Source organism: Trachinotus anak, unplaced genomic scaffold, assembly GCF_046630095.1.
Source record: "Trachinotus anak isolate AG129_WGS33_773 ecotype Australia unplaced genomic scaffold, CSIRO_AGI_Tana_v1 ptg000011l, whole genome shotgun sequence".
Lineage (NCBI taxonomy): Eukaryota > Metazoa > Chordata > Actinopteri > Carangiformes > Carangidae > Trachinotus > Trachinotus anak.
This window is the reverse complement of record NW_027273862.1, coordinates 5,361,527-5,381,933: the sequence shown is the minus strand read 5'-3', so window position 1 is coordinate 5,381,933 and position 20,407 is coordinate 5,361,527. Positions and strand designations below refer to the sequence as shown.

General features: G+C 40.8%; 1 protein-coding gene across 3 annotated transcripts in view; it reads right to left on the bottom strand.

The window, feature by feature from the left end:
• Positions 1–20,407, bottom strand: part of ntrk3b (neurotrophic tyrosine kinase, receptor, type 3b) — a 178,088-nt gene that overhangs the window by 76,939 nt on the left and 80,742 nt on the right. The window contains exons 5-11 of one of the 3 annotated variants that reach the window (XM_071489377.1): positions 18,412–18,566; positions 17,672–17,814; positions 16,118–16,259; positions 9,021–9,326; positions 8,484–8,498; positions 4,876–4,931; positions 2,095–2,188 (exon numbers count right to left, since the gene is read on the bottom strand). In XM_071489377.1, coding sequence (XP_071345478.1) covers positions 2,095–2,188; positions 4,876–4,931; positions 8,484–8,498; positions 9,021–9,326; positions 16,118–16,259; positions 17,672–17,814; positions 18,412–18,566 — 911 coding nt within the window. Of the gene's footprint in view, positions 1–2,085; positions 2,189–4,875; positions 4,932–8,483; positions 8,499–9,020; positions 9,327–16,117; positions 16,260–17,671; positions 17,815–18,411; positions 18,567–20,407 lie in introns of all 3 variants that reach the window. The other 2 variants (XM_071489376.1, XM_071489378.1) reach the window with 2 other exon arrangements.

The window sequence follows — 20,407 nt, the reverse complement described above, 5'->3', positions numbered from 1 at the left end:
TCACAGTGACAGTGGAGACAGAGGCATCTCTTCAAACTGAATGGGATCACATACCTACAGTCTGCTGATACAAACTAACAGCTGAACGAGAAAAAATGAGTAGGGCAAATATGGCAGCACTAATTCTGATCTCGCTTATTTGTTAATCATGGCATGAAGACATAAAGCAAAGCATTATGGCAGCAATAAGGTAGAACATGGCAGAAGCAGTATTGAATTTTCATCCTGCAGATTATAGGCTCCTCCACATACCACTGACCAATATGCCAAAACTGAAAACAAAAAACTAGAATTATCAGCACTGATAATGACTCAACCTGGTGATTTCCTCATCCTTCAGGTGCCCTTGATCAAAACAGGTAATCTGAACATATTGTATGGAGCAGTGAGCCTTCCTGGAGAACCGCACCCCTCTCGGTGAAATAGCCCTGCAATGCAATTTTTAAAAAAAACGCCCTACAGTGTCCAAGAGAACTTTGCACCTTGCCATCACAGAGATAAATTACCTTCTTCACTGCTCCTGCTTGGAGAGTACTGAAAATGCATTTGAAGCACCCTTCTGCTAAGAGTTGACTCCTAACAGCCAGCGCTCTGAGCATTAAAACATGCCAAGCTCTCAATGCTGCCAGTTCTACGAAGCAGTGGCTCCTTTTATTTGATAGTAAGTGTAAAACTAAGGCAGTGCTGTAACACAGACTCCTGGTAGAGTTTTACACCCAGAATCATATTGATTTTCTGATGTTGCATTTACTGGACTGTGAACTAAATAAAAATCAGAGAAACAACTCAGAGTTGTGGGTGGATGATACAGATATTAAAATACTTGTGTGAAATATTTGTGTGCTGGTATCTACCTAATAATGATGCTTTACACCACTAAGGAAGCTACTATAAAATAGATGCTTCATTAGCAAGCAGCTGTGACACCAATTAAATCTATTCATATATATACACAGGGTTAACCTGCCTTCTGTTGTTTGTGGGATCTGTTGTTTGCAACATCTTGCTTTTATTATCTTTTTTTATTTATCAGGATTTGTAACTTCTGTTTTTTTGTGTTGAAATTGCTTGTTTGCATACCTTAACTTCATATGACTTGACATGACATCACAAACATGTCGGTAAAGCCTCATTAGCTATAAGACTCACTGTTGATTAGAGCCTGTGTTAGGCCAATGCAATAGGCTAATTGCCAACCCCTAAATAAAAATTCTTCACTGAGGTAAGTAACAAAGTCTAATCCTGCAAAGCAGCTAATTAAGAGGTGGCAGCAGCTAATGCTACTTTATACCACGCTTACAGTATGAAATGAAGAACATGGTCTGAGGTGATGGGTCACGGTGACATGCTATGTTAAAATATGCTAGGTATTGACAGAAACAAGCAGAGGATGTATGTCTTGTGTCTGCCTGCCACCCGCATCAAACACTTGAACCTGAACCACAGGAAGTGGGCCACTCACTGTCCTCCCCTCTTTCCTCAGCTCTCTGTTCCTAGATCAGTGCTACAACAGCGTTTTCCTCTTCCACCACGCCAACGCAACAGAGATAAGCAAAACCTGGAGCTGACCCAAAATGAAAGCTCAGCATGCACAAAAGCCATATTAATCCTATTGAATTCCTCAGCATGATCGACAGTGCCGAGTCCACTAATTAATTCAGGATCCCCTCTGCAATCGCTCCACACAGCAGACAAATATATGAGGTGTATGTGCAGTGCATAGACCTTGTTTGCATGCACGCTGTCCTCGAGTATTGATCTAGTTGTCTATATATGTGCATGTGTATGAGTGATTGCAAATGTATGGCCTTTGGCAAGACTCAGCTACATGCAGCATATGGGAGAAAGAACAGGGAAACAAAACTCTTGAGAATATGATTAAAGTGGAGTAGTGGTTCAGTAAGAATGCAGTAAAAAGTAGTACTTCGCGAGTAGCTGCATGCGTACATTTTCTAGTGAACAAAGGTTTTGAAGAGAGATTAACTGGGGGGATGGATTCTGCACAATGACGCAACTGGCAGAAAGGCAAAAAAACAAAGCTGTCTGTCTTCCTATCTGCTCATCAGATTATCTGTGTAGTCTTACCTTTCATACCGAATTTGGAGCGCCGTCCATATTTGTTGATGAGAACGAAAAGGACGAGGAGGAGGACGCAAGCGAAGCCCGCCAAACCAACAGCGATGGAAACCTGGGAGAAACGAGATGTTGTGTCAGACTCAGACAGCGATCAAAGGAGTGTGTTCACATCATAATCTTTCCCAGATTTTTTATCATCTTAAATACTGCGAATCAGACTTTAATCCACTAGATTGTGTCTACTGCTTTCTTATAGATTACAGCAGTCTGGAAAATAGTTAAACAGCTGTCTGGCTGTGATGTATTCTATCTGACAGAATGTAATTTGAAGGTAATCCTCATCTACAGCCAGATTTACTCTCAGTGCAGTTTGGAAAAAAGTACTACTTTAAAGTCTTGTGTATGATCTGACTTTGAAAAGCTGCTGCATCTGAAAGGTCCATCTTATTGTCATCATTTCAGCCACTTATTTCTGATCTAATACTGTAAGTAATACAGATACTGACAGCTGCTTTTTATTCACAATTTATGCAGCACAGCTGACTACTCATCATCACCTACAAGATTTAATCTTCTCATGTTTAATGTCACGTTTAATAATCCAATAAGTAACTAATCAAATTAAAAAAAAGATAAAATCAGAAAAGAAAGATCACACAGCAACCATACAGAGCTATATTTTTCACAGGAGATATTTTGAACAGCCCAGGCATAAACGATAACATTAAAGGGGCTGTAGTTTCTCTGCTGCTGAATGTGGTTTCTTGCTGGAAGTGGTTGGTAGTGGTGGTCACTTGCCAAGAGCTGCGTTAACTATACAAAAGGTTATATTACACACTCTGAGAAGCATTACATCTTTGGGGCAAACTGGACACCCAGCCAGGACGGGGCAAGCTGGGTAGCATGCTAACTTCAGTAGAAGAAAATATGTAATAGAAATAGATGCAAAACAAGAGTCAGCATTGGTGTTCCTTCCACTGCTGGGGACAGCTCTTGGTAAGTAAAGTAATCAAATTTGTTGCTGAACTTACAACCTCTTCTTCTGAGCTGGTAAGTAAACAGCTGTTCATTCCAACTTTGACTGTGCAGCAATACCACCAATTCTCACATTGTGTTACATTTAGGTGACCTAGTTCAAGGGTTATGTTATTGTGGATGCTTCACTGTCCTGGCTTACTGGGACACTTGATGGAAGTGAGGCATCATTAATGAAATGTATTTTCCTGCTATGACGAGTCAGAATGTCTGCTATAAAATTGCCTATAGGCACAGCGAGCCTGTTAAGCTTCAGATTTCTATTTTTTTTCTTTTTTTTCTAAAACCAGAAACATAAGAGCCAATGTGTAAGGTATAAATTTTTGGTGTGTTTATCTGTTCTAATGCTGCAGTTGTTAGCATGTATAGCTAACTAATTTGCTACCTACAGTAGTGATAGAGCACTGCTTCTGAGAATAAAGAGCATTTCCTTAACCAAGTACTTTAGTTTCTGAGTTTTACAACTAGCACATACGTTGTGTAGCATTTCTCCCTGGTACGGTAGCTGGCCCTGGATGCTATCAGACTTTACAGTAACATTGGCAGCTTTCTCCTGTTCTTTACTGGATTTGGTGAGGTCACACTTCAGAACCCCTGTAACTTTTCCAGAGATGGTGTTATGTCTGCCAAACACATTCTTCCTTATCCTAAAAGTATTTTCTCTTGCAATGCAAAAATAGAAAAACTGCAATATTAAAACAATACTCTTGCTTTAGGTGCATGGCTTTCACAGAGATCATGAAATAGTGAGGACGCTTACTTTTTGCAGCTTTAGCCTCAGTCTTTTAGCATAATGTCATGTATGTATCCACAGAGTGCATATTAACACCCTCTTTCGCAAAATTCTCATTTCAAAACGATCCATCTGTAAACACAAGAAGCACAGCCAGAAACAGTGGCCTCAACCAATTCAGGGAGATTATGTTAGCTTGAGGGGCTAGCTAGCTAGCTATAGCTGCTAAAGTCTGCTTGTGTTTGCTTCAGAGCGTTGAGTGGTTTGTATCTGCCACCGTGACCCTACACTGCATGGCAAGAACAGACAGCTTGACGGGCATAGTAACTTTAATTGAGGTGGGCGGGGCTTTGTGAACTGTCAATCAAATAGAAAGGTTCAGCCACAGCACATTACAGTGACGTGAGTCTTTAAATATTGAATGTGGCTTCACCTGCACAACCGGTGCTACTGTCAACATGGAGCAGGAAAAGCACGGGTGTAATTAATATCACTAATGATGGCTGAGTTCCATTTAGGTATCCCTGTGAGCCATGCCTCTGATGGACCATGCATATAATCAGTGAACTGCAACTGCCACACCTGAGTGACTGCAGCCATTATTAATGTTATTAATTACACCTGTGCTTGACCTGTTATGACATGTCAAAGTGTCTACCATTAAAATAGCCCATTAAAAACCGCAGTAGTGTTCGCATCTCTGTCTAACTCAGCACTGGTTTTAAAAAACTGCACAGAAGCTGCATATTACACAATATTTCTAAACACCCACTGCAGGAATGTGTTACCATCATCAACTTTATTAGTGTCCAAACATACAAACTTGAAAAAAAGACTTTAACATTGTTTGGTGTGTTGTAGTCTTTGTGCCTCAGCGCTGCATGTCAACAGACAGCACAAATCCCTACAAGGGGCTTTGACAAATAAAAAGCAGCTCAGATTAGCGTTGAAACACACAGAGGCTCTCTGCTGAGTCCAGGGGCAACATCTTTAGCATCTGTTTCATCAACATCATTAGGGAGAAAACTCACCCCGAATGTGTCTTCATCTGGTCGGCCTGATTCGCCATCCGACGGCGTCGAAGGAACTGCAACATAAAAACACAAAATGGGCATCAGTTGCTGTGAGTAAGAGTAAACCTTTAATGATCGTGGTTTACGTTCACATGCAATTTCAGTAATAACAGAATAATCTGAGAATGTTTCATACTTTTTTTATAGAAAAAATTTCTTATTACAGTCTACTGTCATACACTGTGCAATGGAGAATTTTTAAAGGCTTTAAAGGTGGGTACACTAGAATAAGCTATTTTTTCAATCTATTATAGTATGAACCTGTTTATGCAGAATGAGTGTAACACTTACACGGATTAATGCACAGTTTAAAAGGCTAGAATAAGGTGACCTGATGTGCTCTGTAGTGTATATAATTGAAAGCACAGTTTTCAGTATCCCTGCAAAGCAAAATGGCTTCATTAATGTTTTGTGATCGGTCTCATTACTATTTGAAAATATTATTTCGTGCTTTCCTCATTTGTGTGTCTCTCCTCTCATATGAACTCTTGAAAATATGAGTATTTGACACTCATGTTTTTCTGAGTATGGAGTAAATGTTAAACCTCTCAAAGTGGTTTAAACAGGAGGAAGTACTTCCCCCTGTTCTGTGCCTTAACAATGTTGATGAACTGTGCATTTTTATGTTTAGAGGCTGATAAAAGGCTTTCGGTTAGGAGCCTGCACAACCTTGAATGCACTCAAGTCTGACACCTATCACAAGGTTCCTAGACAGCCTGAAATTTGCCATCCAGAGTTTTAGCCAGACTCAAGCCTCAGATGTATGTGACAGAAAAGACAATGTGAAATTTTAGCATAATTGCACAAAGGCATGCTCGTGCTTGTACACGCACACACACAGCACAAAACAGAATAATGAAAACAAGCTGTTTTAGAGCTAAACACAATCAGAAAAACAGAGAAGAAGCTCATACAGCCCAGAGCACCAAATGCTAAATTAGGTAAAATTAAATCAGCTGAAAAATGCATTGAACCAAATCAAACTTGACATCTTTATCTAAAAAATCTCACACAAATTTTCAGACAGAACTGTAGCCTGCTGGACTCAGGTCAGGTAGAAGAACTCTACACCAGTCACCAGCAGTCGTGTTAATGTCTAAAACTCCATTCTAACTAATTACCTGATATTAAAATACATGTCACATCTCTGCAAACAAGAGGGTTTGGCAAAGAGCAGAGGTGTGATGAGTTTAAGGAGAAGAGGACAGAGAGAGGGCCATGAAATGAAATGAACTGGTGTCAGGGAAACTCCACTCTGAGGCCTCCAGCCAGGACATCAGAGACTAATTGTGGGCAAATTAATGGCCACATGGTAGACTGGCTGCCACTGGCTCAGGCACACACAGTACACTAAAGTGCATTGCTCAGTGAGTATGTGTGTGTGCCCCAAGTACCATCTCTCTGTCCCTCCTTCCAGCCTCCATCCCTCTCTTCTCTCCTCCCTCTGCCCTCCTCTCTCCTCAGCAGCATTAGTTATCAGTCAACCCGTCAGTCTCCCTTTTACTGCCGGACTCCCTCACACTATAATGTTTCACACTCTCATCACCTTAACACCTCTCCTTCACCTGCCTCGCTCCCAGAAACTGCGCGAGTGTGTAAAAGTGCATGTGTAAGTGTGGCAACATAAAGTCGTCGCCCGCCTAATGCAGCTCGCCATGCAGTCGGTATCCATCCGTCTCTATCCCAGCTTTATAATCCATGGCTGATTAGAAAGAATGGCCTTATATGGAGATGGAAGAAGACTCTGATGATGGTCAAAGATCAGACCGGCCCACTTTGTTTAAGCTGTCAACAGTGAGTCTGCCACAACAGCCTGAGGCCAAGCCACACATCACACACAGGAGATTTACAATGCAGTGTGAGAGTGGGCAAAAGCATCGTTCCCACAAGATGACAGCACTTACCACTTCACAAACATTCACACATCACCAAGTAACGGGGTGGGAAACTAGCTTGTTTACACTGAGAGTGGTTAGTTAGCGGTTAGAGAAGCAGCATACCTATGCAACCTGAGATGCTGATACAATTCCCATGAAACAGAATGAGAACAATCTGCATCTGTATGTTAAGGATCACGCCCCATGACTGCTGTGTTCCTGATTCCAGCCAGGGACCTTCGTTGCATGTTGTACCCCCCTCTCTTTCTCACCCCCTTGTTTTGCTGTCTGCTAGCAAATAAAGTCACTAAAATCAAAAAAATTTCTTTGGAAAAAAGAGGGCATGAAAGAACGACAGAAACTTGACCCTAAACCCCTCCCTCAGTAGCAATCATAGTTAAGCAACAAAGCACGGCAACTCTGTCTGGCTTGGGATGGCCTCAGCAGTAACCCAGCATCATGTCGAAGACCAAGGAGATTTTCCTACTGTATTATTTTGTGGGGTTTCACGTTACATTCAGGAGTTCATGACTTTACACATCCACTGTGTAATATTTACCCTCTGTGTGGGAGCTGGTGCTGGGTGCTATTATATCAGATCAGCTCTGTGTTCCCCTTTATTAGATTTGGGGGAAGTTGAGAAAAGTTAGTCCTCATCCTAAAGCCTCTTCTCTTGTTACATTGAAAATGAATCATATTGAAAAATACCAACAGGAAAGCATAGAACCTCTGTCTGTCTTGTCTGAATATGTAAGCTAAGAAGCCAAAAGAAATAACAGTTGTATTCTTACATTTTTTCCACCATCATGCTTTCAAACTATATTTCATGTAATACCATTAAGTGTATATCAAAGACCCCTTTTACATAGCTCTTATTTTTCAAATGAGCCGGCTTGAAACATTAAAAAGTCAGCTGGAGACGACATTTTTAATCAACTCATGGACACACCACTACCTCGAATAATTAGCTAATATTACCTTGTTAGCTACAGCTGATAAAATCTGCTGTCATTTCAGCTGGCAAAATTGATAGCCTATTTTGGTCTATCTTTCATCTTTTTGTCTGAAATGAAGGACTCATTGCTTCAAAAATTACCAAGAATTTCGAGCGGTAAGTCTGCCATCATAATCAACAGGTATAGTAACAGCAGCTGAGGCATCGGCTGCTCATGTTCCTCTGAGGCAGAGCAGGAAATTTTGGCACAGTTTCACCTACTTCCAGTCAGAAAGTCTGAAGTCTGAAAAGGTGCAACGCTCGTAGTATAACAAAAAAAACTCTATTGTCAGACTAACACATTTCCACATGTGGCCTTCATCGGGGTCGTCCTCTCTCGAGTTTTTTACCCGTTCAAGTAGAGTTCCTGACTGTGGTCATACCGGATGCCTCACAAGAGAGTCTGTGTAAATGTTGGAAGATAAAGCAGGGCTTCACTGAAGCATCAAATCTCCCAAAAAAAAAGGACAGAAATATTAGACCAGTGTGTTTGAGGAATAAATGTGTAACGACTGCTGTTTATAAACTGCAACACAAAGTGAGCACATTTCTCCATTGTTACTGTCTGAAAACTCATAGTCCACCATTAAGTGATGTGTTTGTCTGTGTGTGCAAACAACAAGCAGGGAAAAAAAGCATAAGTAAAAAAAAAAAAAAAAATTTGCAGGTTTAAATTTGAAAATTGAAACACTCACCTAGTTCCACTATGTCTGGAAAAGAGAAGACAGAGAAAGTCACACTATGTCAATACATTGACACAAGGTATTAACCTTGGCATATTGACCATAGGGAGAAATTTGCCAGCCTTTGTGGGTTTATTCCCTCTCCCTGTGAACTCAGGATGAACTGCAGGCGAACAATCTACCTGACTGAACTGTGGATGAACCCTGGCTGCTATCCAGCCAACGGGGATAAGCTCCACAACCTGCAACCCGTGAAGTGAGATTTTAATAAGAACTAAAAGCCCCCAACAGAGCGTAACCTGTAATTCACACAACAGGTAGCAAAAACAAGATATCCAGCTGGTTAAAGTGGGCCTCTTGTGGAAATATGTGATGTCCAGGCAGTAAAAATGCGTTAGTTATCATTGTATAAATGACATTTGACCCTTTTTACCCTAATGGAAATGACATTTGACCTTAAGTATACCCTCTATTGTGATTATGGGGACATCAGTGGTGCAGACTATGCATCACTAGGGAATAACTACCAAGCAGTAATGGTCCACTAACCTTCATCGTTGATGCCCGGCTCCATGAGGAAGTGACCATACACTGTCTTGGTGACCGTTCCTAGGGGGTTGCTGGCCTCCAGAGTGTAGTTTCCATTGTTGATGTGTGTGGGGTTCTGAAAAGTCAGACAGCCCTCCAGATAGTCCTGGTAGAAGTCCATCTCAGTTCGGATGTAGTCATTCTGGAGAATCTCCTTCTGCTTGTAGAACCAACGCAGCTTGGGATGGGGGTAACCCCGAACCGTGAACTCGATGCAGGTATGGAGGCGCTGCTCAGGCTCAGCCAGTCTCAGGATGACTGGTGGGACTGTAGTGAGGAATTGAAAGAAACTATGTCATTTAAAAGACACAGCAACATTATAGGTGTTCAGAGCACGAGAGAAAGATCAGTGCGACCGCCATCTTTCCTCTTAAATCTTTTTAAAAACTTTTGTTTGCCTGATTTTTATGCTGGTCCTCCAAAGACCTTTATGTGCTTGGAACATTCCTTGGGCTGATGAAAACCTTTGCTAACCTCAGAAAAAATGCCATAGCAGACTAAACACTGAGCTGTTGTGATATGTTCTGGGAAAGATTACATTTAGGAGTTTGGTTTCTTGTCTGGCCGTGGCAATGAGCCTTTTACTGTGTGTTACGTATTGCAGCAGTACATGGGAAGGCGAGGAAAACAAACAGTTAGAGGGGCTCCTCTTGCTTGAAATAGACAGAGGAATCCCCTCTTCATAAACAAGCACAAAACCTCTCTTCCCTGACATACAGCAACACACCTCCGAATCCAACAACACCGCCAAGCTGAGAGGCAATTTATCACTTTAATACCATCAGATACATTTCATAAACAATTCATCCGCTGATTTGTCTTTGCAATGAGTCACTCTTGCAGCTACACCATCAAAAGGAAATATTTGGCAGACAGTATAACCTGGCAGAGTCTCTCTCTGTGGCTGTTCTACATACCAAACCTGCCCACTCACCTCCACAGCACATACACACACTCATGGTACACCATCACTCTGTCTCTTGCTGGGTCTCAATGAGGCCTGCATTTTCTATAGGCATGTATGAGCAAACCTATTTATATAACTACATCAAGGTTGTATGTGTGTGGTCATTCAGACAGTCCTGCAGCTGTCCCAATGAATCCCCACCTGCAGTGTCATGTAGTGTGCTACTTAATAGTACACGTTCCCTGATTAGAATTTTAATCATGAAATAGGGTTGGGGTTGGTTAAGTCATTTACTAATTAAAAATATAAAATACTTGATGATTATAATCACTGAATGAGGGATCTGCATGGTCAGATTAATCTGTTTGGAGGCCCTAAGGCCCTAAGATCTGTTGTTAGGTGCCATTATTTCCCTCCATTATCTGTGAACTGTCTTTGTATCCTTTCACCTCCAAGTTCCATTAGTGTAAGAGCAACAGACAGTAAGCTATATGGATTGTTTGCCTAAACATCCAACCAGTACTCCCAGTCTGGGCCCAGGTTTTCTGTATGTCAGTTTGTTTGAGGAATTTTGATTAAACAGTTTATATGAATAAGAAATGTACAATGAGAGCACAATACAGCCATGTTAGCAGCTCTATGAGGCTGTGCTTGTTACATGCTAATGGTGACTTTGTTACTTTTAATGTTTAACATCTTTGTCATCTTTGTTTAGCGTTTTAGCTGAGGCAGAGGGGAATGTTAATATTTGGTCCAAACACCTGCAAAAACCGAAGTATTGGACAAGTTAAAAGTTTGACCTGATGATGGTGCTAATATGAAAAGCTGACATTGTTATAATTCATCCTGAAGAGGCCTGAAGCAAACTTCATGACAATTTATCCAATATTTGTTGAGATATTTCACAAGTGTGAACCTCATGGTTGCAGTAAATGAAGAGTCAGTTGATCACTGACGTCGGTAGGACTCAACCTCTGACGACCGTGACCATGTCTGTACAGAATTTGCTTTCAACCCATCTAGTAGATGTGTAGATATTGCACTGGATAAGAAAGTTTAATGCCAAATCATTTCATAGTTGTAGAGATTTTGTGGCTCAGGCTAAGATGATGGACCAACCCACCAACACACCAGAAGCATTGCTAAAAATGGTCTTTACAAGAAAGGCCAAAGATGTGGTTATAATGCAGGGTCTGTCTTAGCTTATACTGGACCGTGCAAAATCCTGAGCCAATAAGCAGTTCATTAAATCATATTACCTGTTGACATTAAACTTGGAACTTTTCGAGCCCATGGGGGGTCCGTGATCTCAGGGTAGTTTCCCTCTTTGCCCACTTTGCCCAGTTGGTAATCAGTCAGGGTGGTTTGTCACTGCTGCTCAAACAGTGATTGTAAAGCCACTTTCTCCTTCACCTTCCTGACATCAGAATTGAATTGTTCTTTACAATTTCTGTAAACAACAACCTGACATTTACACCCACTTCACACTTTGTGGCCAGTTGTTTGGAGGTGAGACATTTAACGGGGCATGAACCTGTCTCTCAAGGCCTTTTCTCATTCTTAACACATCTACATCTGTCACGTGAACAACCAAGGGCCACATTATGATCACCATCCAGAGACACTGTCTGAAAATGTGCACAATCAGTCTCATATTTAAATGATTACTGTGTTTCCCCCTTGCCATGACAACTGGCTATTCACTTGTTTAGATTTGGTATAAACACTTTAGATTCACTTGGACACCACAGAGCCGTCATTGTAAATGGTGAAATTGTGTTTCATCATTAACAGACAGTAATAAACTATGATTGAGCAATTTAAAATGACTGTCAGATAAAGTGATAAGAAAAGTTACCGTCAGTTACATATACCTGTCATCAATTGTGTACGAATGGATGCTCATCTTTTCAAACCAAATAATCATCCAGTGAGGACATGAATAAACTATTTATTGGTGTTTTAAAAAGCTGTCATTTCATAAATTGCTTTGCTGATATTGTTTCTGCCAGACAATAGTGACAATAAAGTCATTCAACTGAACTAAAGGCTAAGAGATGTGTGTGTGTGAACATGTTGCTGTGGGGGCGTGTGCAGAGCTGTGAATTTGAGCGCAGGAGGAAAGAGAAAGGACAGAGAGAGGAGGGAGGAAGAAGTGAGGGCGGTATATAGCTGTGCAGCCTAAAGACAGACAGAGAGAAAAAAGAGAGGAAAAACAAAAATTCTCTCGTTGATGGACAGTTAGGGACTGATCCATTTTCCCCTCAGCAAGGCTGTCAGCCCAGACTCAGTCAATACAATGCAAGTCATTACAGCGCTCTATACTGGTCTATAACAACATGGTGTCCTCGTGGAGCTCATACAGATGACAAGCTTTGATAACTACATGCCTTTGATCAGTGAGAACACTGAATACATGTCTAGTTGTGCAATGTTATCTAGTGGTAACACTGGTGGCATATTTCAAATGCCATGTTCCAGCCAGGCTACAGATAGGCCATCATGGCTGGTGGTGACAGGGGAGGCAACTGTTTCATGAGACATGCATTGCCACATATTCCCTCTGGCTGAACCACTTTGTGATTAAGACTTTAACCTGTATGAAGCAGCACACTTATATCCAGGGTCTCAGGAGGGATTCAATCACCTAATTTCCCCATTAATTAGTCATAATTAAAGTTACCGCCTTGCTCAGAGCTACTCGGGGTAAAAGAACTTCTAACCAAGGTGTTGGTCCCATGTTCTTAATAGAGAGCTACACTTTGCCTATAGGAGTAATGGAAAAACCATGGTAACTTATATGAGTCCACAATGCTGTAGAGCTGCTTTTGTTCTAGACAGCAGCAGAACAATGGGTCTGCAGAATTTGCATTGTGGCTAATTACAGTTTTGCTAAAATAGGGAACTCATCTTTGAATGCAGAGAATGTTACTTGACGGCTGGTAATTTTGCTGTCAATCAGATTACTCCCTAATCAGAGCAGCAGTTTAAGCTATTTTATGACATTTCCAGAGACAATAGGCTGCACAGGGGAGGAAATGTAATTACCATCAGAGCATGTGGTGAAAAATTAATAAGTCAATTTGCAGCACCAGCAGAGAGTGTACACAGAAAAAAAATGCCTGGAGATGTACATCCATAGAGTGTCCGTGAGGAGGGAGCCCTGAAGACTAGATTTTGCAAAGTCAATCTGTCATTCAGGCATGGTCCTCAGCAGCTCTGCTCCAGTAGGGAGTGTTTGAATCGGTGACAAATCTTCCCTGTCCTGTAGCGTGATGCATTGCAAACAGCCACGGTAGATTGTGCTCTACAACAGCAAGCTTGCTACAAAGAGAAAAATGTCAGCTACCTTTGATAAATATTGGCTTTGAATACAGTCTGTCCCAAATCTGCCCTGGGCCAATCTACTGGGTAAAGTTATGTAAGAGCTGATACTGTAATTCATGGTCTGGATACTTAGAGGAACATTCTGATGGTTACCAAATCATTGCTTTATCATTGCCGGGGGTTATATATTTTTTTCCTTTTTCTCTTTACGATCAAGGCTGAGCTTTGATGTGGGCTGCAGGGTATATTCTTGCTAATTGGCTGCATCAGTTTTACTTGGTTTGTAACTGTGCAACACCTCATTGCATTCTAAATGTACCTGCATAATTTGGCTGCTATGCTTGATAAAGGAGATTTTTTCTCCTGCTGTAAATTATTCTCTTAGACTGTCAGTATCATTAATAAAAGATATATTTCAGTCTCCAGGATGAGTCCATCAAAGTTGCACGAAAGCATGAATGCAAAAGAAAGTGTTCTTGACTTCATATAACTATATAATATATATATATGATAAGTATTTTCTACAACACTCTTTTCTTTATTTGTTTTTTACTATCCGCCTGATTGTTTCCAGTTAAACTCAGTGGCAACCACTCATGTTCTCACTGATAGGAATCATGCTACAGGACTTTAGCATTATAAAGTAGAACCAAAAAACATCAAGGAAGAATATCTCCATTTAATCAGATCTTAATCTTCAGCAATCCTTATCTTGCGTAATGCCGTCTCTTCAGCTGCTGAAAGCTAGTCGCTAATTTCGTCTGTCACCTGTTTGCTGCTGGTCAGTTTTTCAGAGCTGGTCCGGAAACAACGTGATAAGAGTGAACAGCAACAGTAAAGCTGTGGGCCAAAAACCAAAACAATGAGCTGAAAGACATTAAAACCCTCTGTATAACTAAGTGGAAGTGCAGAATTGGGTGACAATTTACCAACGGGTTCATCACTATGAGCTGCTCCTTCCACATTACATGCAGTCATTTGATGCATTGTTAAAATAAAAATATGAATGCTAACAGCTTCAAAGTCATAGACCAAGATCGTGATTTTGGTTAAAAAGTCAACACATCTCATCTTGTGCTTCAAGATAGCACTGGAAACGTGGAATATATTAACAGTGCAGATCGTGTACATTAATTCAGTGTTAATGTTTCCTCATTATATTGAAATCAGACCTGCATTACATTTCTACCTTTCTTGCAAATGTGTTTACTAGAGTAAATAAAGGCTTTAAGGGTATAATTCTTACAGTTGGCACAGACTATAATGCATCATTACCCCTGGCGGGCGTTAGCTCTTCACTGCGGTCAGTCAAATTCACAGACAGCAGATCTGTCTTTAAACCCAGACGGGCCAGCTTGTCTTGGCTCTGACCAAAAAGGTACAGTGGCATTACGACATTGATATATGCCTCACAAAGTAATAGACTGGCAGATGACTGACAATGGAGCTGTCAACTGTGCAAACATCACTTCAGCACTGAAATTTAAGGCCAGAAATAAAATTGTGCTTTCTTTGGGTCTAATAGTTATTTAATGGAGACACCTACCTTGAGGTCTGCGACAAACTATGCCAGATTTAACTAAACCACGGTAGACCCCAGTTGAATTGATGGCCTCTCGTCTGGATAAGCCACTAGCTCAGTGGTCGGCCACAAGATTTCATTCGAAGCAATCACTTCACCAAAAGGGCTCACTAATTAACAGCTTCAACAACAGAGCAACATCATTTCACTATTTAAGCATTAAAATGAATTCAGAGCATCCACAAAGAGTCAGCAAATAGGACCTAATACACATAAACAACACACATAACTGTTAATTAACAGAATACACTACATTCACCCTGGGCTCACCCTTTCTTATCCCATACTTATTCTTGACTAAACATGAAAGACTAGCAGTAGCAGGATGTTAGCACCATGTTGGTCCAGACTGAAATATCCTGACTTTTCCTGTAGCATCACCCTGAGGTTAACATTTTTGGCATTTAGTGAAGTGTCTTGAAACCTGCCAACTGACAATTTGATTCTGACATTCGTGTCCCCCTCAAACTGTAATAACCTTGCACCGTCATCAATTCAAAATTTAAATCTGTCCAGTGCTTTGGTTTATTTCCTAAGCTAATGACCTGTTCATGCATGCTGAGGTTGCCGTTTAGCTGAAATAATCACCCCCTGCCTTCATACAGCCTCACATAGCCTGTGTGTTAATAAAGTCTGCTCTGTTGCAACCCTGGCTTTAAAGGTAACAGTGTATAATATTGAGGTTATAAAATGTCACAGTCATTTTACATTCAAAAATATTCTAATGACCATGTTAGGGTGATCTATTTAAATACACCTACTTTGAAATGTAGCATTAACCAGAGCAGGTATACAAAGTCTAATGTTCAACTATGCTGTCAAATTATAATTTTATTTTTTTTAATATTTGTCATTGTAGTCTGGTGATATTAACCTTTATGATATTAAACACAAACAGCTTTGCTAATTAGGAGATTCATTAAGCAAATCAGTCAGGATAAGTAAATATTTTATGTCAACAGACTCACCGTCACATAACACGGGCGGCATTAATATGACCTCCAATACTTAAAACATTACAGTTTTTCTCATTTTGTGAGCATATATTATTTTTTTTATTAATAAGCAAATGTAAGCAACACTGTACACAAGGCAGAAGCAGGCAATCAAGGAGAGCCTCTAGTGTTAAATTGGAAATGTTTGTCTCTGGTTGTGACTGAATGTGTCCACTATTGGTCTGAACGTAGCCCTCCCCTCACCTCCACGGTGACTGGCCAGAGTTTCCCCAGACATTTCACTCACACTGTACGTTGAGCTGGATGGAGGAATTGGTCATCCCCACCACGTTCTCCGCGATGCACGTCAGCTGGAAGTTGTTGTCATCTCGGCTGATGTTGAAAAGAGTCAGGTTGATAGAGTGGATATTGGGCCAGTACACATTAGACTATGGAGCGAGAATGCAAAAAAGGAAAGAGAAAGAGAGATGTTTAGGTATGTGAAAGATATACTGTGCAGCACATGCAATTATATTAAAGGGTTTCAATCTTTAATTACCTAATTCAAACTTAAGTTAATTATTATTTCTTTTAGATTCCTGTGGAAAGAAACAGAATAAAGCGAGGGAGGACACACTACCAATAGGAATTAATTACTTCAGTGACTTAGTCTGGCCCTACTACTATAGGGCAAGAATTGCTGCAATAATGTAAAGAGTGATATATTGTAAATTCTGGCACTGATTAGACTAACTGATTCACAGCTTAACACCTTTGCGTAGCCGAACACAATGCTTATGTTTTCTCTTTGCCCGAGTTGGCCAGGCTCCCCAACACTTCACTCATCTCAGTGCAATTCAGTATCCATCTACCCGAAACCATCAAGCCTGAGGCTGAGGTGACTTTCATCTGTAAAGTCACTGCAAGCATTAAAGACACAGATGCCAAACGCAGCCACATGGCAATTTCAGGAACTACTATTCTCCTCTTCTTGCTGTTTATCTCAGCTCTTGTTATTGCTGTGACGTCCCTGAGGTCGGACTCGGGGAGTGAGATTAATGTGTTAGCTGGCTCACTGTGGGCTCAACCCGTGCCTCTCACTCTCACAAAACTGGCCTATTTTGAACAGGGGCAGGTCACCATGGTAACCTATGCAGCAAAGCCACTCAGCCACTCAAGCTGCTGTTTGATTGTGTGATTTAACAGGTGTTGATTTATTCCGTTCTTTAAAGTTAGCTTAAGATTTATCTGGAGCTGTTGTCATAGCAACAAGTCAAAAAGCCCAAACCTTCAAAAATGCAGTAAATTCACAGCTCATGTCGATGAATGAGTCTGTTGACTCTATTGACCGTTATCTGGATCATAACCAAGAGTTTTATTGTGAAGCCCATATGTGAACACATTTTCAGATATAAATGGCTTGTTTACTCTGAGGCATAATGAATGAATGTTGATATAATTATGATTTTTGATGAGAATTTGCGGTTAATTGAGATTGAGATTCATTATGTTACGTTAGCACACTAAAAGATAAACAATACAAATTTTGAGATACTGTGAGAAATAAAAAACAATTCTGACTGTTGCATTTTATTTGACATTAAAACATTAAAATTAGAATTTGTCATTCGAACACTAAAACTTGACATTATGAAATGATAAAGTCTCTTTAATAGAAATTGTTCATTAAAGCTGACTCAAAGGGGCTAATGTAGGCTAATGAACCAAGATGGTTTAGGTAACTTGGCAACATTTTAGGGTTCAAATGAGATTTTGATTTTGATTGGGGTTAGGGTTAGTGTGTGTGTGTGTGTGTGTGTGTGTGTGTGTGTGTGTGTGTGCGTGTGTGTGTGTGTCTGACCAGGTGTGTGTTGATCGAGTGCAGGCCGCTGACAGTCCAGTCCACTTCAGGAAGTGGTGATCCAGATCCATTGCAGCTCACTGTCACATTGTCGCCCTCCATCACCAACACACTGCTGTGGCTCACACTGATCTCTGGTAAGTCTAAAACCACACACATACAAATACAAACACACACACACACACACACACACAAACAGTGTATGTTCATGTTAATACACGTCTGTCACTGCTTGTGTCTACATATTTCCACACTAAATCAATTAATCACTTTTCATTACTGCAATAAAATTAGTACAAAGGAAGCAGTGGGACACACATCCAAAGATACCCACACACCCCGCAAACACACACACACACATTATATGTCACAGGGATGAGTCACCAACAGGAGATAATACTGCAGTCTACAGCCTCTGTCAGAATTAACACACAGCTCCTCACATCAGATTCACCCGCTGAACTCTTTCACACCTCCTCCTCTTTCCGCCTCAACTCCTCTCCCGGTTCCTCTTTTCTTCCCTCTATTTCACCTTTAACTCTTTCCTTCTCCCTTCTGCTCCTCCCATCTCCTTCCTTCAGCCATTCCCTGCTTCACCTTTCACTTTTTTCCCTCTCCTTCGCTCTCTTCGTCTCTACCCCATCCCTCCCACCCTCTGCTGTTTCTTCCGCCTTTCTTCCTTCCCTCTTTTTTAAATGCAGATCACATCCTCCTCGTCCACCTCCTCCTCCTCCTCTTACCACAATTGTGGATGTACATGTTGTGAAGTCGCATTTTGGAGGCTCCGTTCCTGCAGTACAGCTGCTGTGTGTGGAGCCCAGCCTCTCCTCTCTGTTGCCATAGCTGGATCCAGCGGATATCACAACCACAGTCGAACACCACACCATCCAGACGCCTTGAAACACAAGAAAGAAACAACAGAATCAACAATGATAACAACAACAACCAGACTGTCCGGCTGTGGTAAAGACACACCATGATCTGGAGAAAACACACAAACAGCATAGGCAGTGACACTGTTACACTCATATATACATCATCAACTTAAACAGCCTCAACAACAACACTGAAAACAACAGCAGTCTACTGAGGGCATTATATCAACTGAATCCATATAAGTTTCTTCAGCAACACCAACAAAATGGAAAGGGTTCTCCATGAAATTAACATTTCACTCATGACCGATGTGCAGCTCCCTCTGAAGCCACTAAAAGGCTTTATATAATATTTTTTCACATATGCAGTAGTAATCCCCGAGACCTGTAAACAGAGTTCCCCCTGAATATTCAAAGAGACGGTACGTGTTTTGTATGATTAAATGCCAGGAGTTCAGATCTAGGTAATTCTTGGGAATTTTGGCAAGTTTCTACCAAATACATACTAAGACATATGATGACATAAACACACCTTCTTTAAAGCTCAGTAATACCACCCTGCAACTGTCGTAGCTATAGTTTCATACTCAAATGCAATTATACAATAATACAACTGCATTACATTGCATTTTCTTCCAGTTATATATCATGGTTCGGCTTTTCGGCAGTTTGGAAAAATATTTTTAAAAAGCTATGCAAGCACTATCACCAAATCATCCTCCTCAGACCAGCTACAAAGCATGCTGAAATGGTCCCCACAGATGGTACTCCCACATCTTTTCAGTCATTCAAATAGAAATAACAATAAAGGTAATAATAAAAAGAAAATGCTACATAATCAAGTCAGAACAAAATGTCTGTCAAGTTTTACTATCAGACTGATTCCACACATAAATGACCACTTCTTTCTTCTTCAGAGGTAGTGCACGCCTCTCGGAGGAATTGTTCTATAAGCTGCAGAATCATGGCATGTACTGGGAAATGTGAAATGTGATTTAAAAACAAACTGCATTCAACGTTAACTCCATTTCCACTTTCAGTTCTAGTGTTTGGTGGTGAAATGAACTTCAGTCAGATGCCTCCTCCGAGCTGTGCACACATGCAACCTTCTTCATTAGCAACAGAGACAGAGGAAGCATCTTCAGCCGCAGGAAAAGCAACATCACTGACAACACTCTTAACCTAATTAGCAGTATCAGTAATAACAATATCATTAACAGTGTCAATAACAAAAATCTGCAGTTTAATGACAGTGACTGTCTATGTAAAACACCCACATATACACTGCAGGACAATCACCACAGATGTATGTTTTATAATATTGAATTTATTCAAATCAACAGATGAGAAAAGAAAATAAATGCCTGCACCGTGGCATTCAAATGTGAAGAGGTCAAAGGTCCAAGCAGTGCTCAGGCTATCAGTCTCAGGCTATATTAGCAGCAGGCAGGTATCATTAGGCTTCTCTGTGCATACATTTCACTCTCACAGTGGTGTGCACCACAGAGTCACATTATTCAACGTGGTATGCCACCTCTGCATTTTGCATATGTCCAATTTGGAGGCTGTGATTGACCAATTTTGTTAAGATGAATGCCTGTCCAAATGTCCTTGGCAGAGGTCAATAAGATATTGCAGACAGCATGAATAATGTATGGGGCACGTTCACCGTGCTGTATGAAGTAATGAGAATAGATTCCCGCAGGTGGATCGCACTTATTATCAGGCGCTCCATGGATCTGATACTGTAGTTAGAGCAGGGCTTGTTCACATTCATGATATGACGGCTTACTCATTGAGCTAACTCACACTGCTACAAGGAAAGGACACAACAGCATACCAATCCATTATCAGCTTAATT